This window comes from Oryzias latipes, chromosome 5 (genome assembly GCF_053564925.1).
Source record: "Oryzias latipes strain Hd-rR chromosome 5, Olatipes_Hd-rR_3.1".
Taxonomy (NCBI): Eukaryota; Metazoa; Chordata; class Actinopteri; order Beloniformes; family Adrianichthyidae; genus Oryzias; species Oryzias latipes.
In genome coordinates this window covers 34,371,982-34,388,072 of record NC_136241.1, presented here as the reverse complement: position 1 = coordinate 34,388,072, position 16,091 = coordinate 34,371,982, and the positions used below count along the sequence as shown (strand labels likewise).

The 16,091-nt window shown below is 39.0% G+C and overlaps 1 protein-coding gene across 1 annotated transcript in view; it reads left to right on the top strand.

The window, feature by feature from the left end:
- The window catches only part of igsf21a (immunoglobin superfamily, member 21a), a 262,207-nt gene that overhangs the window by 139,374 nt on the left and 106,742 nt on the right, over nucleotides 1–16,091 (top strand). Inside the window, exon 4 of the mRNA XM_078947780.1 lies at nucleotides 8,909–9,027. Within this exon, the coding sequence (XP_078803906.1) occupies nucleotides 8,909–9,027 (119 nt within the window). The remainder of the gene's footprint in view (nucleotides 1–8,908; nucleotides 9,028–16,091) is intronic.

Sequence of the window (16,091 nt, the reverse complement as noted above, 5' to 3'; positions counted from 1 at the left end):
TTCCAGACAAGCAAAAAAAATGTTGGAGATTCACCTCACGGATTGTTAAAACGCAGAAAAAATACGACAAACGGTCGTCAAAAGTCTCTCGTTCTCTGCACTTCTCCCGCTTGCAGATTCCGGCCCGTTGGTGACGTCAACCACAGAGTTTTCCCTCCCACCGTGATCAGCCAATCAGAAATCTGTGTCAAGTGATGCTGTGATACAGTTTAAAATTCAAATCGGGTTACTCCAGGCTTCTGTTAGTTCAATATGATGCAGACTAAAATCAAGAAAACAGAAAATATTTTCAGCTTGTAAGGCTGCATGAAGGGTGATTTTTAAAGACAAAGATAAATTAACTCAAACTGAACCCCATAAATCTGTACCGCCCTAAAGTTGATTTATTAATTTGATTATTTTTATTTGTGTATTTTATTTGTTTGTTTCAAATGTAAAATCTATTTTTTGTTCACTTTAAGGTGATCCAAATATGATCCCAAATGTCCTTTATTTAGTTCAGACATCAATGTGTTAAATGTTTTATACCCACCAACATATAAGTGTGCGTATATGCACTTGTGCGTGTATGCATGTGTGCCAGTGCATGCGTGTGTTTGTGTTTAACTAAACCTAGCATCATTAACCCAACATACATTCTTGTTCATTTATGTTTATCTAAGCAGTCAAAAAAAAAGTTTATTAAATCGACACTGCAACGTTGTCTTGAAATTTCATGTTTTTTAAAAAGTTTCAAAAATATGTCTTTTGAGGACATGACCGTCTTAATGATTTAACTTTTTTTTCTTGAAATTGTAATTAAGTTATATAAATATGTAAGCAATAAACAACTTTTTTAAGTTGAACATAAATAAAATAAAAAATATTATTTTCTAGAGATGAACTGTAATGGTGTCATCATGAGACTCATTTTAGGGCTTGTACTACTCTAATTTTTCTTTTTGCTGAGACAATAAAAAAAAAAGGCTAAAACAAGATCTAAATTATTGAGCAACGAGAGACAGAACCATTGATGTCTTTCACTGAGACATAACTGAGATAGGAATTTGAAGTAAGGATATCAAATTGAGACATACTTGAGCGCAACATAATATGGCTCATTTTTCTCTCAATTGAGATCTGGAGAAGAGACAGTTGTGAGAGAATTTTGAGATCTCAAACAGTGCTCACTGTGAGACTTATTTCTCAGGAGAAATGTTTGAGAAGAATGAGAAAAGCAGTTTAGTCTCAAACAGTTCTCATTTATGTCTAGGAGACGTAAATGTGACAGAAACGAGATCTCATCTTCAGTTTTGCTTTGCTATGGGATCTGGCTCCACCATGGTGGCGGCTGCTTTGACTTCATTTGGTTGGAGCTGAAGGTGAAAACCCTTTTCTGTGGATGACTGGACACTGACTCACACAGTTCTGTCTTTGTGTTCCACGTGACAAACTTTTTATGAGTTGTGTTGGTCTCTTTGCAGCCACAAACTGTACATTTCTTGAGAATTTGCAATCATGATGCCTCAAAACCTCAACACAATTTTAACATGTGATCCCCAGTTTATCATTATAACACCAAAAAAAAAAAAAAACATTTATGGCATGTTCCAAATTTGAACCCAAATGCATAGATGGATTATTTGTTATTGTCACCTTTACTTTTGAGTGTTCAAAAATAAGTGCTCTTTGGTCAGCATTACTCATCCACTCATCCACTAAAAAACAAATAATTTACAACTAATAACCTGTACATTCTTCAGTTATTAAAAAACAACATCGTAATTTACAACAAATAAATAAAAGGTTCACAAGTATTTAAAAATGACAACACATGAATTTACAACAACTAAAATATGTATCAGTCAATAAAAACAATAATTTACAATTAAGAAAGAGTAATAATGATAAGAAATATACTTAAACATCTCATCACCACATCTATTTGTAAATGCATAGCTTTACTCTTTCACTAAATAGACATTTTTTTGTTCAAATTCAATCAATAAAAACTAAAAGCATGCTTTTGGGAAATATGGATGTATTGGAGTATTGTTTACCTCAATTTGCCTTTCAAACCAAGTTGAACCCGTTTTAGCCTCGATGTCTGTGGACTTTCCAGACGTCTTTTAGACGATTTCGGAAACCAAACATGCTCACCGGGACTGCAACCCATTTTTGGGCGTCTCAATGGGCCTTTTAAGGTTCTGTAATCAGCGGAAAGCCTTCCCTGCTACCCCTTTGTTTGTTCTCGCACTTCCTTCAGTAAAACCCTCATCGTTTATGCCTTTGATTGTCTGTTCGTGTTTGCATTGGAATCTATGAAAGCAGTGATGGCAAACAACTGAATTGCAGCTTTGTTGATATGAACAGAAAGATGAGCCACATCAGCACATGCTATATTGGAAGCAGTGAGCACAAAGCCAATCACACTTCCTCTGGCACTCACACAATCATAGCATTATCCTTATCATTATGTTTCATGCTCAATCTTCAAGGAAACATGGGTGATTACACACCTCACTTTGCATCTGGTCCACTAGACAATTTGTCTCTGCTTTTCATCTAGTGCAAAGTGTTCTGCAATTGCCAGAGCAGAGCCGTTCACTCGAAATGCTGTAGGCCAGAAAGGGAGTCTGACAATGTGCTTGTTAATTTGATGCAGAGTTTGACTGGATGAGCTATCAGAAGCCTCTCTGTCAGGACTGCTCTTTTTCACTCTCCTTGCAGGCAGTGGCATTGCTTTGCATCTGTAGGCGGGAGGAGTTCTGGAGGAAGGCCTGCATGACAGGAAAGAGCTCTCAGATGCATCTCCTCAGGGACAATCAATCTCTCTTTGCAGCATGCTGTTTTTGCTGCACCTCCATGGGGGCCCATTACTATTGATCCCGGCTGTGTTTGCCTGGTTTTTGGTGCAGATATGAGCTTTTAAAATGTGTGTTTATTGTTCTTTGATGTAAATTCCTCCCTTATGCAACTTCCCATTAAATACTTTGCCATAGACTTGTAGTTAATATACTCATGTTTGGCTGCAGGAGAGGCAGTTTTGATTAATGGGTGGTTTGCCTCTTCCAGCCGTCTCCCTCATTGCGTGTCATTGAGATGACATGCTTTGTTTGCAGCTGATTTATCAACTCAAGAATAAAAAAAACATGTCAAAATATTGTCTTGTTTGTTTAAAGACGTTCAAAGCCACAAATTGCCACATGTAAGAATGAAAAATTTGAATAAAGAGCGAAAACCAAACATGGCAGCAAACTCTTTGTTTTGAGGGAACAGAACTGACAAATTCCTTAAAGACTTACTCCAATGGAAATAGTGGTTTTGGTGTTTTTAACATTTTTTTGTGGCATTTTTTCTGATGATGGAGGACATAGATGAAAAAAAAAACGTATTTGTTTCTTCAAATCGTTGTGAATCAGGAGCGGGAAGAAAAAAACGCAGTTTAAAAAACATGAAATTTGTGATGTGGAAAATACTCCAGGTGGGCTACAAGCTCCCTGCTCCGCCCCATTCCGATGCACCCATTTGCAGACAAACAGATTCAATTCAATTCAATTCAATTCAATTCAGTTTTATTTGTATAGCCCAAAATCACAACAACAGTCGTCTCGATGGGCTTCGAAGTAAAACATGAAATCAAAAGGATCACGAATACAAAGAGTTCAATAGGAAAATACTAAAATGAACTAACAAACTGACTAAGCTATACTGGCATCCCTGCCCTTAGACCCCCCTTCGCGGTAAGGAAAAACTCCCAAAAAAACCGGATTCCGGAAAAAACGAAGAAACCTCAGGGGTGCCCACATGAAGGAGGGATCCTCCCCCAGGACGGACAGGCGATTTACCAGAAATCTTAGAGAAGAATTAACTTATCTAAATCTACAACTACATATATAAAGTCCAGCAGACGAGCTTCATCCAGCTGTGGTTGTGGGGACAGTCAAAGGCGCGAGTCGAGCCGGAGACAGGAACCACAGCCAGGTGTAGGAGCAGGAGCAGAGACGAGGTACTCGGTCAGGTACAAAGCAGAGACGAGCCAGAGATGAGACAGGATCCACAGCCAGGTGTAGGAGCAGGAGCAGAGGCGAGGTACTCGGTCAGGTACAAAGCAGAGACGAGCCAGAGATGAGACAGGATCCACAGCCAGGTGTAGGAGCAGGAGCAGAGGCGAGGTAAACGGTCAGGAACTGGAGCACGGATGAGCCAACTGGAGTCTGGAAGCACTCCCACTCCCCAGGAGGGGAGAGGAAAAGAGGGACAATACATGAATCGCACTGCACCAAACAGAGGCATGGAGAACTAAATGATAAATTATGATCAAGAATAGAGGAGAGGAAGGGTAGAAGTAAAAAAGGAAAGAGGACAGAACCCCAGTGCACCATAGTTACCCCAGCTTCAACTTCTAGCAGCCTTTTAAAAGAAATAGTTATTATTAAGTTTAATTTAAACACATTAACATTAAGTTAAATAATCTCTGAATACTAGCTAGTCTGACAATAAGCCTGTCCAAAGAGGAATGTTTTCAGTCTAGCTTTGAATGTAGAAACTGAGTCGTCGTGAACGTCTTTGAAATGAACGTCTGAGCTGGAATCTGGCGCCAAACTGTACGGCTGGATAGCTCCGATATTCCTTACCATTCTGGTTGCACCACTAATGTTAGGTTGAGGGTGTGAGCTTTTGGATTACTTCTGGATTGTGGGGACATTTCTGGATCATGGAGACATTCTGCACATGCATGCTGCCCCTTCAGCTCTCCATTGCCTGCCCTCCACTTCACCAATTCTGCCTCCCATCCTCTCATCACTGTGAACAGTACTCTCTGCTTTCGCGGCCTTCACTCGGCCTCAGACGACAAAGACACTGGCTATTTTTCATCTACATTCATTCTTGGAAAACTAGCATCATACTTACGCCGTCTCCCGTCTCCTGCTAACAGTGGACACGACCCCCACTCCTCACACCGGCTCCTCCTCTTCGTTCCCAGGATCCACACAGAGTTCGGAGAAAACTGCCTTTTCCTCTGCTTCTCCTTTCTCGTGGAATTGCGCTCGGAACTCTGCGACTGCAGGAACACATTTTCATAAGTTGCTTTAAAACAAAGCTTTCTGAGTGTGTGACTGAAGAGTGTGCATGTTATGTTTGAGCTGATTTTAAATTAGTTTTATTTCCCCGTTTTTCTCTTGTTTGTTTTTTATTGTTTGAGTGTGTGTGAATGTGCCAATGCCCGTTAGCAAGGTCTCTCTAGAAAAAAGATTTTCTATCTCAAGGGACTTCCTGGTAAAATAATGGTTAGAAAAAAAATAAGCCCACAGCTTTGATCTGTGACGTGTTGATGATGCAATCAGCAGAAGAAGTCCTAGACAAACGTGGAGGAGCAGCTGAACCATGAACCCAGACACGAAGACGTGGTTATCAATGTTTTTGTAGAACTCTTCACATTAAATACTCCTTAAAGCATCATCTTTGTCTGCCATGCATGTAGATAGGATGAACAGACAATGCTTCCATGTAGAGATGAGGCTAAACACTTCAGGCTGTAGCTCCTCCCACTTGCGTCTGGGGCATCAATTTTCCAACATCATTTTTGGACAAGCATCCAGCAGGGAATTGGACGCACGGCAACAGAGAGGCGTCCGAAGTAAATTTGACGTGTGAACCGTGTTCGGTGTGAACGCTGCTTTACTCCACGCCAACAGTCCCGGTCGCAACTCAAAGTCAGATTCTAATGAACTCCTGCCGCTCTGCAGAAACTGTGTCCTAAAACGACAGATTTTGGCTAAAAAAACGCATAACTATAAATAAAAGACCACTGAAATGTCTTTGAAATGACGATCGGAGTGGGGCTTTAAACTGCTGTTTAAGTCGACTCTGCACGGTCACAACCGGAGGAATGGCAACAATCTTAATAGCGACCATCAATATTTAATTTCACATTAAGTGGCAAATTAATTCCAACAAATATTCCTAACATTAGCTGACCCACAAATGGTGAATAAGTAACAGCAGCAAAACAGCTTTAATACTCCCACAGTCACATGTTCCATTTCTGTGCAGAGATTCTCAGTGGACCCCCCTCTGGAAGGCTGAACATCAAAGATTAGAGCCCCAGCTAAAAATTTAATTACCCGTGTCTTAATATTTAACAGAAGTTACAACCTTTCCCTCTTTTTACACTCACAGCTCTGATGGATGTGACTTACTGTCAAACAGGATGGGACTTCACACTCATGGCGGCAAACCTGACATCTTGCATGGGGGGGTTTCTGTGTGGACCTTTGGCTCAGCGTCCACGCCTCAGATGATCTTATCTGCGGGTTTCTGTCATCGTTCTTGGTTCCCTGCATTCTCTGTCTTGATTGGAGTCCATGAATGCTACGGTTTATAACCCAACCGATGCCTTTGTTTGCAAAAAAAAACAACAAAGCATTGAGGTGCATCAGCATTTCCCAAGACAAAGCCAATAACCCCCCCACCACCCCTCATCCCCCAGCACACAGGCTATTTTGGTTTTTCTATTCTCCTCATTTTTACTCTGGGCTGTAAAAAATTAATGGAAAAGACAAAAATCTTATTTTCCTCTTTATCCTCAAGAATCCATTAAAAAAAATACTTTAAACTTAAAGACACCACAGCCTTTCCAACACGTGATTTAGGTAAAAAAAAAACTCCACATTACAGCAATTTGATCATTTCATTTGAGACTTTAGGAGGAAATTCATTATTTAGATATTTTAAAAGCTTAGAATATAAATGGTTTAAGGCTTCTCACTCTATTTTGTATTTGTTTGAATGCATGTTAGTGTAGTCTGTGGTCATTCTGGTCATCAGGCGTTTCTTGTTCTGGAAAACGGTTGAGCTGTTCGTTGTTATAACATCGACCGCATTGGATGGATGGATGGATGGATGACACACTGTCCTCCTTACATTATAGGAATATTTACACTCTACACTAATGACTTAAAAAAAAAGTTATAATTAACAATTGATCGAATGTTTTCAAAAAAGAGGTTTTCATTTTCATCACATGCTTTCATATTCAAACCCAGAAGAAGATATGGATCTGATGGTTCTGACTTTGTCTTTCAACAGCAGCTTTTTTGAATAAACCTCTTAATTTCAGCTGCACGACCAACTGTCCACAACTGAAATCTGATGTGGTGGTTCATTAGTGGGCAACAGACATAAAAGCTCAAGACTGAAATCTTTAGGAAAAATATCAATAGTTTGTCACTCAGCACTTTAGAAGAGGACGTGTTTGGCTAGCAGGACAGATCTGCTTATTATTGGTTGGTTATTTTGTTGTTTTTTTTTGCTTTCTAGTTATTTGATTTATTCTGTGATTTTAGCCAATTTTTTATATATATATATATTCCTTCAAAGACAATGGAATAATTTTGTTTTTTTTGTTAGGATTTTTCCTCCATTTAAGCTGTTTGAAGCTAAATATGACTTTTCAGCCAATTATTTGGGTTGTGAAATAAAACTTGTCACTCTCATGAGGGGCTGGTAGTCTCAAAAACGACAAAAAAGGTCGGTTCTCCAATGAAGGCGTAGTGAGATCCTCTTCATGTGTACGATCAATATCTCAGCCGCATGTTTTCGTCATAAGGTGATGCCCACGTTGTCTAATTTAACACATCACTACTACATACAGACACTAACAAAAACAACAGAAAACTTTAAATTTAACATTGTGAAATTGAGACAATTGAACAAAAAGAAAATATAAAAAGAGAATATATTAGTTTTTTATCGTTTATTTAGAGGGTTTTCGTAAAAAACATAGGATGTGTCTTTGTTACAGCATGGTTCTATTTAGTATTAAGTAAAATGCTACAAATGTGTTAGCTTTAGAGAAATATGTCCTTTAGTAACATTAAAAGTGAACAATTCAAGCTGTTCTCAAAAGAAATCTATCCACACACACACACACACACACGTGCACACGCAAACACGTGCACTCTCCAAGCCAAACTCATTAAAGCTGCTACGAGCTCTCTAACAACGTTCCAACAAAGGTCCCCAGCAGAAACACCCAGGCGGCAAGGACAATTGTTCCGTTTGGTGGGAATAAATCACAGGAGCTAACAGTGACTGATGGTGTCTCACTTTGCTTATCACTGTTGACAGAAGAGTCAAGCACCAGCTACAGATTGGGTTCCCTATTACTTTCAAAAAGGGTCATATGTTGTCACAGAACTCTTCCAGGCTTCTTAGTCTGTAAAGAACTTCAGTGAGATAAAACTGTCATTATTAGCTTTATATTTAACTTGGTTTCTTTTTTTTTTTTACTTGCAATCTACTTTCTGGAGATAAAATGTGCGCACAGTTTTATGCATTTTAGCTTGGTGTGTCCATGTGTTCTTCAGTATTTTTGTTTTCTTGGATTTAATCAGAAATTTAGCACTTAAGTGTCACAATTTCCCAACCAAAGTAAGTTTTTCTTACATTTTCTTCTTACTTTGAGACGATTGGTTAATAGTAAGACAGGAAGAACAGATATAGAGCTCAGTGATACTGAAATGTAGAAAGAAAAGCCTAAACGTTTGGGCATTTTATTTTCAGACTTCATGATTGATCCCATCTATCGATCCACTTCTGAAAACATATTGGAAAAAATGTCCTTTTTATTCACCAGTAATTTTTTTTTGTTATTGGTTGTTTGTTTATAACTGTATATTATGTAAACGAGACAAATGGCAAACCAAACCAACAGAAAACCCGTCCAACAAGAATGTTGGATAACCTGAAAGGGGGAAAACGCTCATTTAATGTTTCATCAGTTCTTATGAGGTTTTATTCTGTTATGTTGCTGCATGTTGCTTCAACATTTGTAAGGGAAATAAACCTTTATTTACTGCTAAAAAAAAGAAAAAAAAATGAACTGGTTGCTGTGGACTCAAAGTGTCATGTTTGTACTTTACAGGCTGCCAGAGGTCCGGATCTCAGACAACGGGCCTTACGAGTGCCATGTGGGCATCTATGACCGGGCGACCAGGGAGAAGGTGGTCCTGGCTTCAGGGAATGTTTTTCTTACCGTTATGTGTGAGTAACCGCTTCCGCTCTGCGACCTCTTCCTCCGAGCAGTCAGTGTATATTTTAGAACAGGATCCTGGACTGGAACATGAGGTGCATGCAGAGGAACCTTTGAAAGTCAGCCAGGTCAAAGATGGCGAGAAATACTGAGCATGCGTTTGCGGTGAAGACCTGCAGACAGCAGGCAGCTGATGGCTCAGGACATTTAAAGACTGGAGAAACTTCTCTGCAAAGAGAAAAATTGAAATTTGAAGGATAAAAGTCATTATGTGCAACAAAAATAAGCTGATATTAAAATAGAAAAAAAAACAAAGAAATCTAATACAAACATGAGTGTGTTTGTGCGGCTTCCACAGTGAGAACTGCTGAGTATATTGAATTACTTTATCTGAACATTTTCAAACACTGCGCTTCAAAATATCATGGTTTGATTTTTGACGAGAAATCAAACACAATATTTGTAAAGTGTCGATTTAATAATTCCGTTACATGTTGGCTGGAGCTTTTCTTATTTTGCAATCAAACAAATGTTTTCTGAGAGATGATTTCTGGCTGTAGATGCTGCAACGTCTCCTCTGGATTCATCGGCGTGGGTACATCAGCCGAGCAGCACGCCGTCTCCTGTTACGTATCCGCAGCTCCCGTTACGCATGACGGAGTTATGCAAAACACAGCACGCCACATTACACCACCCTGCAGACAGTCTGTGGGGTTTATTTCTAAAGAGATGCAGGTGTGGTATCATTGACTCTGGTTTTATTCGCTTATTTTTATATCTTGCATGTTCCAAATAACAAGGTTGACAACCTCTGTTAGATACGACCCATTCAGTCCACCCATGAAGCAGCAACAAAGGTTTGACTTCTGACCTCAGCAGCACACTCACTCTGTTGAGCCTGCAGACCGTCTCTGCATCTCTGACTAATCTGCACAAACCCCGTTTTCATACGGACACACCTGCCGGCACCGAGCCGGTGGGGCGCTGCTTTGACCCAACCAGCAAGATGAGGATGGTGGGAAAATAATCCTTTTTGCCAGTGGGAACGTGGGAAACACCGAAACGCCGCAGGTTTAATGGAGTCCCTTATTTCATCACAGATGAATTATCCTCAGTTCATAGACTGGAAGCGTTTTCCAACTTTTAGGGTTTGTTGAACAGGTGTGGTTTAATAATTTAGGCCTAAAAACATTTTTGTTTGCAGGTTTCCTCAGAAAGTCTTTTTACTTTAGAACCGTTTGCCTTATATCAGTCCTGTTTTTTTTTTTTTTTTTTGTGAGCATAAATTACTAAAACACTGTAATTAGCAGAATTATCATAATCATTTCAGAATAAAAAGTTGGTCTTTGTTTATGTTTGGTTTCACAAAATAATTTCTTTGACATTTGTTTGCATTTTCAGAACCCACAGAAAAACAAAAAAACATTTCATTTGGTCTACATGTCGTTTTGTGGTGATTGTGTTTTTTTTCTCCTATTTTGTCCTATTTTTATACTTTTTTTACTGTTAAACAAAAACAAGAACCTAAAACAAAACACCTATGAACCACATAATTAATTGGGATTAATTGATCAAATACATTTAAACTGGTTTTTATTTTTTAAAATTAAAATTTCCCACTCATACCAAGAAATTTACCAAAAATTGTAATTACTGCGCAACAATTTTAAATGAAAATATCTCAAAATTAGTTTTTTCTCAGCAATTATTAGGTTTAAAATCATTGCGATTGAAGATAGATTAGTTAATTGATTAGGTAATCGCACAAAAACAGTAATTGCATGGAAGCTCTAGTTACAACATCCTATAAATGAACAATATATTTATTAATACATACATTCAACAATAGATGATAAACTAAACAGACAGGAGACAAAATCAGGGGGGAAAATAAATGGAGAACAAACGGAGTCAGATCCTAATCGATCGTCTTCTATTCATGTATTAGCTCATGTTTTCATCATCGTAATCAGATAAATGTCCCAAGTCATTTATACAGCATTTGCATTAAGTTTTTCATCACTCAAAAGCAATAATTTAAATATTCTTTTACTCCATCTGTTTAAAAACGTCAATCTTATTATAAAGGGAGTCGCTGAGGTTTTCAGTGAGATAAACTTGTTTTAGTGTATTCGCTATTATTTTATTGTTTGTGGTTTGATATTTTTCTAATTTATTTTGGTGATCATTTTCATATAATTACTAATAATACATGAAGTACATTTTTTGTTCGCTCTTGAAGAATTTCAAGCACCGCCTTTTTGTATTAGTTCACCAAACAACAACTGGTCTTTCATGGTTTAATCACCACAAAATCCAAAATGCAGCTTCAAACAGAGATAAAATCTTAGTGAAAGAATTAAGAATTCCGGATTTACCCCTGAAGAGTTACTCAATAGAGTGAAGGTTTTCTGGAATGAAAGCAAAGTATTGATAGCCTGTGGGAAAAGCTGATCTACAGCTGGCACCAAAGAGGGTCAACACTGCTGACCTTGTCGTCCAGCGCTGCAACCATTATTCTGCAGATGACACTTGGGAGTCGGATTCTGCCAGTTTTCTACACCTGACAGAGGAAGTGTAGCATTCAAGTTTTTCTGTGTTTTGAAATCTAAAGGAACCTGCTTAAAAGAGGTCAAGGATGTGAGGAGGAGACAGAGATTTTGGTCATTTGATGCTTTGCAGCTTGAAGCAGCTGAGGAGGAGGTCATCACTGGATTTTTAGATGGTTTCTGATATGTGTCCTCATGGTTGGTTAGTTAATAGTTTTTTTTTAAGAAGATATATTGTACCAGTTTCTTTCTCCAAATAATGAATTATATTATAAGAAACCACTGTTTTAAAAATGCAAATGTTTTATCAGGCAACCTCAGCACCACTTTCCTTACAGCTGTTCTTGGTTAATGGAAATAAGCCTCCAGCTTCACTAATAGTTATATTATATTAAAATATTTAGTCACGTTTCATTAAACTAAAATTTCATAAAAGTCAACAAAAAAACACAAAAGAACGACGTTTTGGGTATTTTCCTTTGGGCTATTCTTTCTTATTCATTTTAGTGACAGCAGAAAAAAATCCCCCCCTCTTTGTAAAATCACACTGTGGTGTTGCAGAAACTTAAAGCTCAAAACATGACAAAAATGTGACCAGTGAGGGCAAATAGATCCAACAAAAGCTGAAAACACAACACTAATGAACAGAACTGGGATTAAACGCACTAAAGTAAAGGGCTCGATCTTCACTGATGTTCCATCTGCTTAACGGAAAACGCAACAGAACGGCCACATAACAAGAACGTGTAGCATTAACATGAATCAGGAATGTTCTAAAGATAAAACTGCTTTCATTTCCATCCAAATGATTTGACTCTGATGCTTCACTCTGTACTCTAAAATGAAATGTGGTTCAGTTGCAAATGTCTTATGCCGGAATGTTTTTCAGGTTGTTCTTGAGGAACGCGTCAGCTTAAGGACACAATGGAAGCAAAAGCATTAAAAATCAACAACTGTAAAAATATGCACCATAAATGCCTTTTCTGTACAGGTAACATTGATTGATTTAAAGCAATAAGAAACAAGGAAAAAATGACGATAAAAACACGTAAATCTATAAAATAGATGAGAGAATAACTCATGCATTGGTTAGAAAAAGTATCACAGAAAATGATTTTGACCACTTTACACACAATGCACAGACACACACACATCCCAGTGAATCTATTGATTACAATGATTGTCAAACAGATATAATCCTGCCATCATTATGTTTCACTTACTTTTTTCATGGTAGCCTTAAAGCAGTTCTTCAAATCTATCTAAATTTATTCATATGTTTGCATTCAAAGTGCAGAGTATTTATCAGATTATTTTCCAAAAATTACTATTGAACATCACAAAAAGTTACGAAACTGAAATGCTTATTGACTGTCATCAGAAAGTGTTATACATCATAGTCCCCTCATCTGTATACTATAAAACATTCCCTTGTCTGTACATGCTCTTGAATTTACGGATACTTGTGCATTATTCGGTGCCTAACCTGTTCCGGAGGTTATTGCTGTACGCTGACACACAGAAACTTTTCTTGTTGGGATTTCAGTTTGGAATGAGCTTTTCTCACTGAGCATCAGCACGTCTTTTGAACATCTAAGGCTGTAGTCCCAACTGCCCTTATGGGTGGATACAGTCGTCTGTGGGTGAAAAATGGTCAAACCTGTACGACACAAACAGGTGAACCACAGGAAATAACAAGGTACTAGAGCACTCAGTGAGTCTGTGAAAATGCATCTTTTTTTTTCTTTTTTTAAACGGGCATGCTGTGGGCAACAGGTCGTAGTGAACACCAGAGCAACACATAAGGGTAAAGTACTTACACCAAAGGACAGCATAACCCGTTTGCCATAAATGCGTGCAACTTACGTTAACTTTACGAATAAATCGCATCACACTTACCACATCAGTGGTGCGTTCCATTTTCATGACGTCCCTTGAAGTGTCCTTCTGAGCCTTAAGGGTGTGAGACACACTTGTGCTCCTCTCCATGACCCTCCACAGACCCGAACAAGCCAAAAACCAGCAGCACCTGTATGGGTCAATCGCTGAATGGGGTCAACCGCTGTAGGGGTCCATGTGACTAGGGCTTAAGACAGGGGTGTCCAAATCCATCCGGGTTCCTGCAGATTCTTCCAGAAATCCTGGCTTATCTGCTGCTGATTACTTGGATCAGGTGTGTTTAGCCAATAAGGAGCTTCAATGGCAGGTTGGTTGGTAACGTGTAGTACACTGGTCCTCAAGGCCTGGTTGGACACCCCTGGCTTAAGACGTTTCTAAATGTTTCACAGCACTAGAGTTCATAGAAATATTAAATGTACTATTAGTAGTGTGTCTGAAATGGCTATTGGATAAGGCTCAGGGCGTTCTTAGAGCTCTCCAACTGCACCACAGATCCTTCCTGACACACTTAAATGTTTCAATATTTGTAGTCCAAGTTGTTTTAGAGTCCATCCAGAAACTTAAATCTTTTATTTCAAAGCAGTCTGAGGCGGTGTACTCAGTTAACTGTTTCTGGGTGGGACGAAGTGAAAGATGTGGTTTTGGGGTAGCCGAGTCCCCAGACTCTGCTGGGTCTGAAATCACCACTCGACTAAAGAGGAAGAAGAATGGCCTCTGGCGTTGTGGTTAAATTCCATCTAAACTGAAACAGAATTATTCATAACCTATTAGTGTGTCAAGTTCAGTGGGAAGTAAAGAAAAAAGTAAAGAAGAAAAAGAGGAAAGACTGTAATTACTGTAACAGGAACCACATACATGAAGAGGATTTCTTCTTTCTCTTTCGGCTTTTCCCATCAGGGGTCGCCACAGCGAATCATCGTCCTCCACCTCACTCTATCATGGACATCTTCTACCCTAACATTAACCAACTTCATGTCCTCTGTTAAGACATCCATATATAAGTCTGTCCTGAACAGTGTGTTGCCATCAATTACTCAAATAGTTAACATGTCTCTTCAATCTGGAATATTTCCAGAGGCCTTAAAAACTGCAGTCATTAAACCTCTCTTGAAGAAGAGCGGTCTTGATCCCACTGTACTGAATAATTACAGACCTATCTCTAATCTGCCATTTTTAGGAAAAGTCCTTGAAAAAGTTGTCTACCAACAGCTCACTGATTTTCTCTTATTAAACAATTCATTTGATGTTTTCCAGTCAGGTTTTAGACCCCATCATAGCACAGAAACTGCTCTTATTAAGGTAACCAACGACATCCGCCTGAACACTGATGATGGAAAAGTCTCTGTCTTAATCCTGCTAGACCTGAGTGCTGCCTTTGATACTGTTGATCATGGGATCCTTTTGCACAGACTCCAAGACTGGGTTGGCATCTCTGGATCTGCCCTAAGTTGGCTCAAGTCTTATCTAGAAGACAGGAAATATTTTGTTGAAATTGGGAGTTGTGTCTCAGACTACATGGCCTTGACTTGTGGTGTGCCCCAGGGATCGATCCTGGGACCCCTTCTGTTCAACCTCTACATGCTGCCACTAGGGCAGTTAATACGCAGTAATAACATATCTTATCACAACTATGCAGATGATACTCAGATCTATGTGTCACTGACAACAGGTGAATATGGGCCGGTGGATTCTCTCAACCACTGCCTCCAACAGATCAGTGCGTGGATGCAGAACAACTTTCTACAGCTAAACTCAAACAAGACCGAAGTTATTATTTTTGGCCCACAGAAACAAAGAGAAAGAGTCAGTAGCTACCTTCATTCTCTGTCTCTTAAACCCTCAAATCAAGTCAGAAACCTAGGGGTAATCATGGACTCTGACCTGAACTTTAACAGCCATATCAAGTCAGTAACATCAGCGGCATTTTATCATCTGAAAAACATTGCCAAAATCAAAAACATAGTGTCAAAACCAGACCTGGAGATACTTATTCATGCATTTGTCTCCAGCAGGTTAGACTACTGTAACGGCCTGCTCACCGGCCTCTCCAAACGAGCTGTAAAACAGCTTCAGTACATCCAGAATGCTGCTGCTCGAGTCCTGACCAGAACCAGGAAGTATGATCACATTAGTCCTGTGCTCAGGTCTTTGCACTGGCTCCCTGTACCTGAAAGAATAGACTTCAAAGCAGCTCTGCTTGTGTACAAGTCTCTCCATGGCCGAGCACCAAAGTACATCTCTGACATGTTAGTGCCATATGAACCATCTCGTACTCTGAGGACCTCAGGGGCCGGCCTCCTGTTGATTCCCAGAGTCAGAACTAAACAAGGGGAATCAGCGTTTCAATATTCTGCAGCTAAAATCTGGAACAGCCTCCCTGAAGTCGTAAGACAAGCCTCTTCTGTGTTCATGTTCAAATCTAGACTTAAAACATTTCTGTTTAGCCGTGTATATGACTGAAAGGTCCTATCTGCACTTTTCTTTCCTTTCCTTCCTTTATTTTTAAATCAGTTTTCAAATTTTTTCTTTTCTTTTAAAGTAAATTTTACGTTGATTTCAATGATGTATTGTGATTTTAATGCATTTTTCTGTTTTGTGAAGCACCTTGAATTACTTTGTGTACGAAT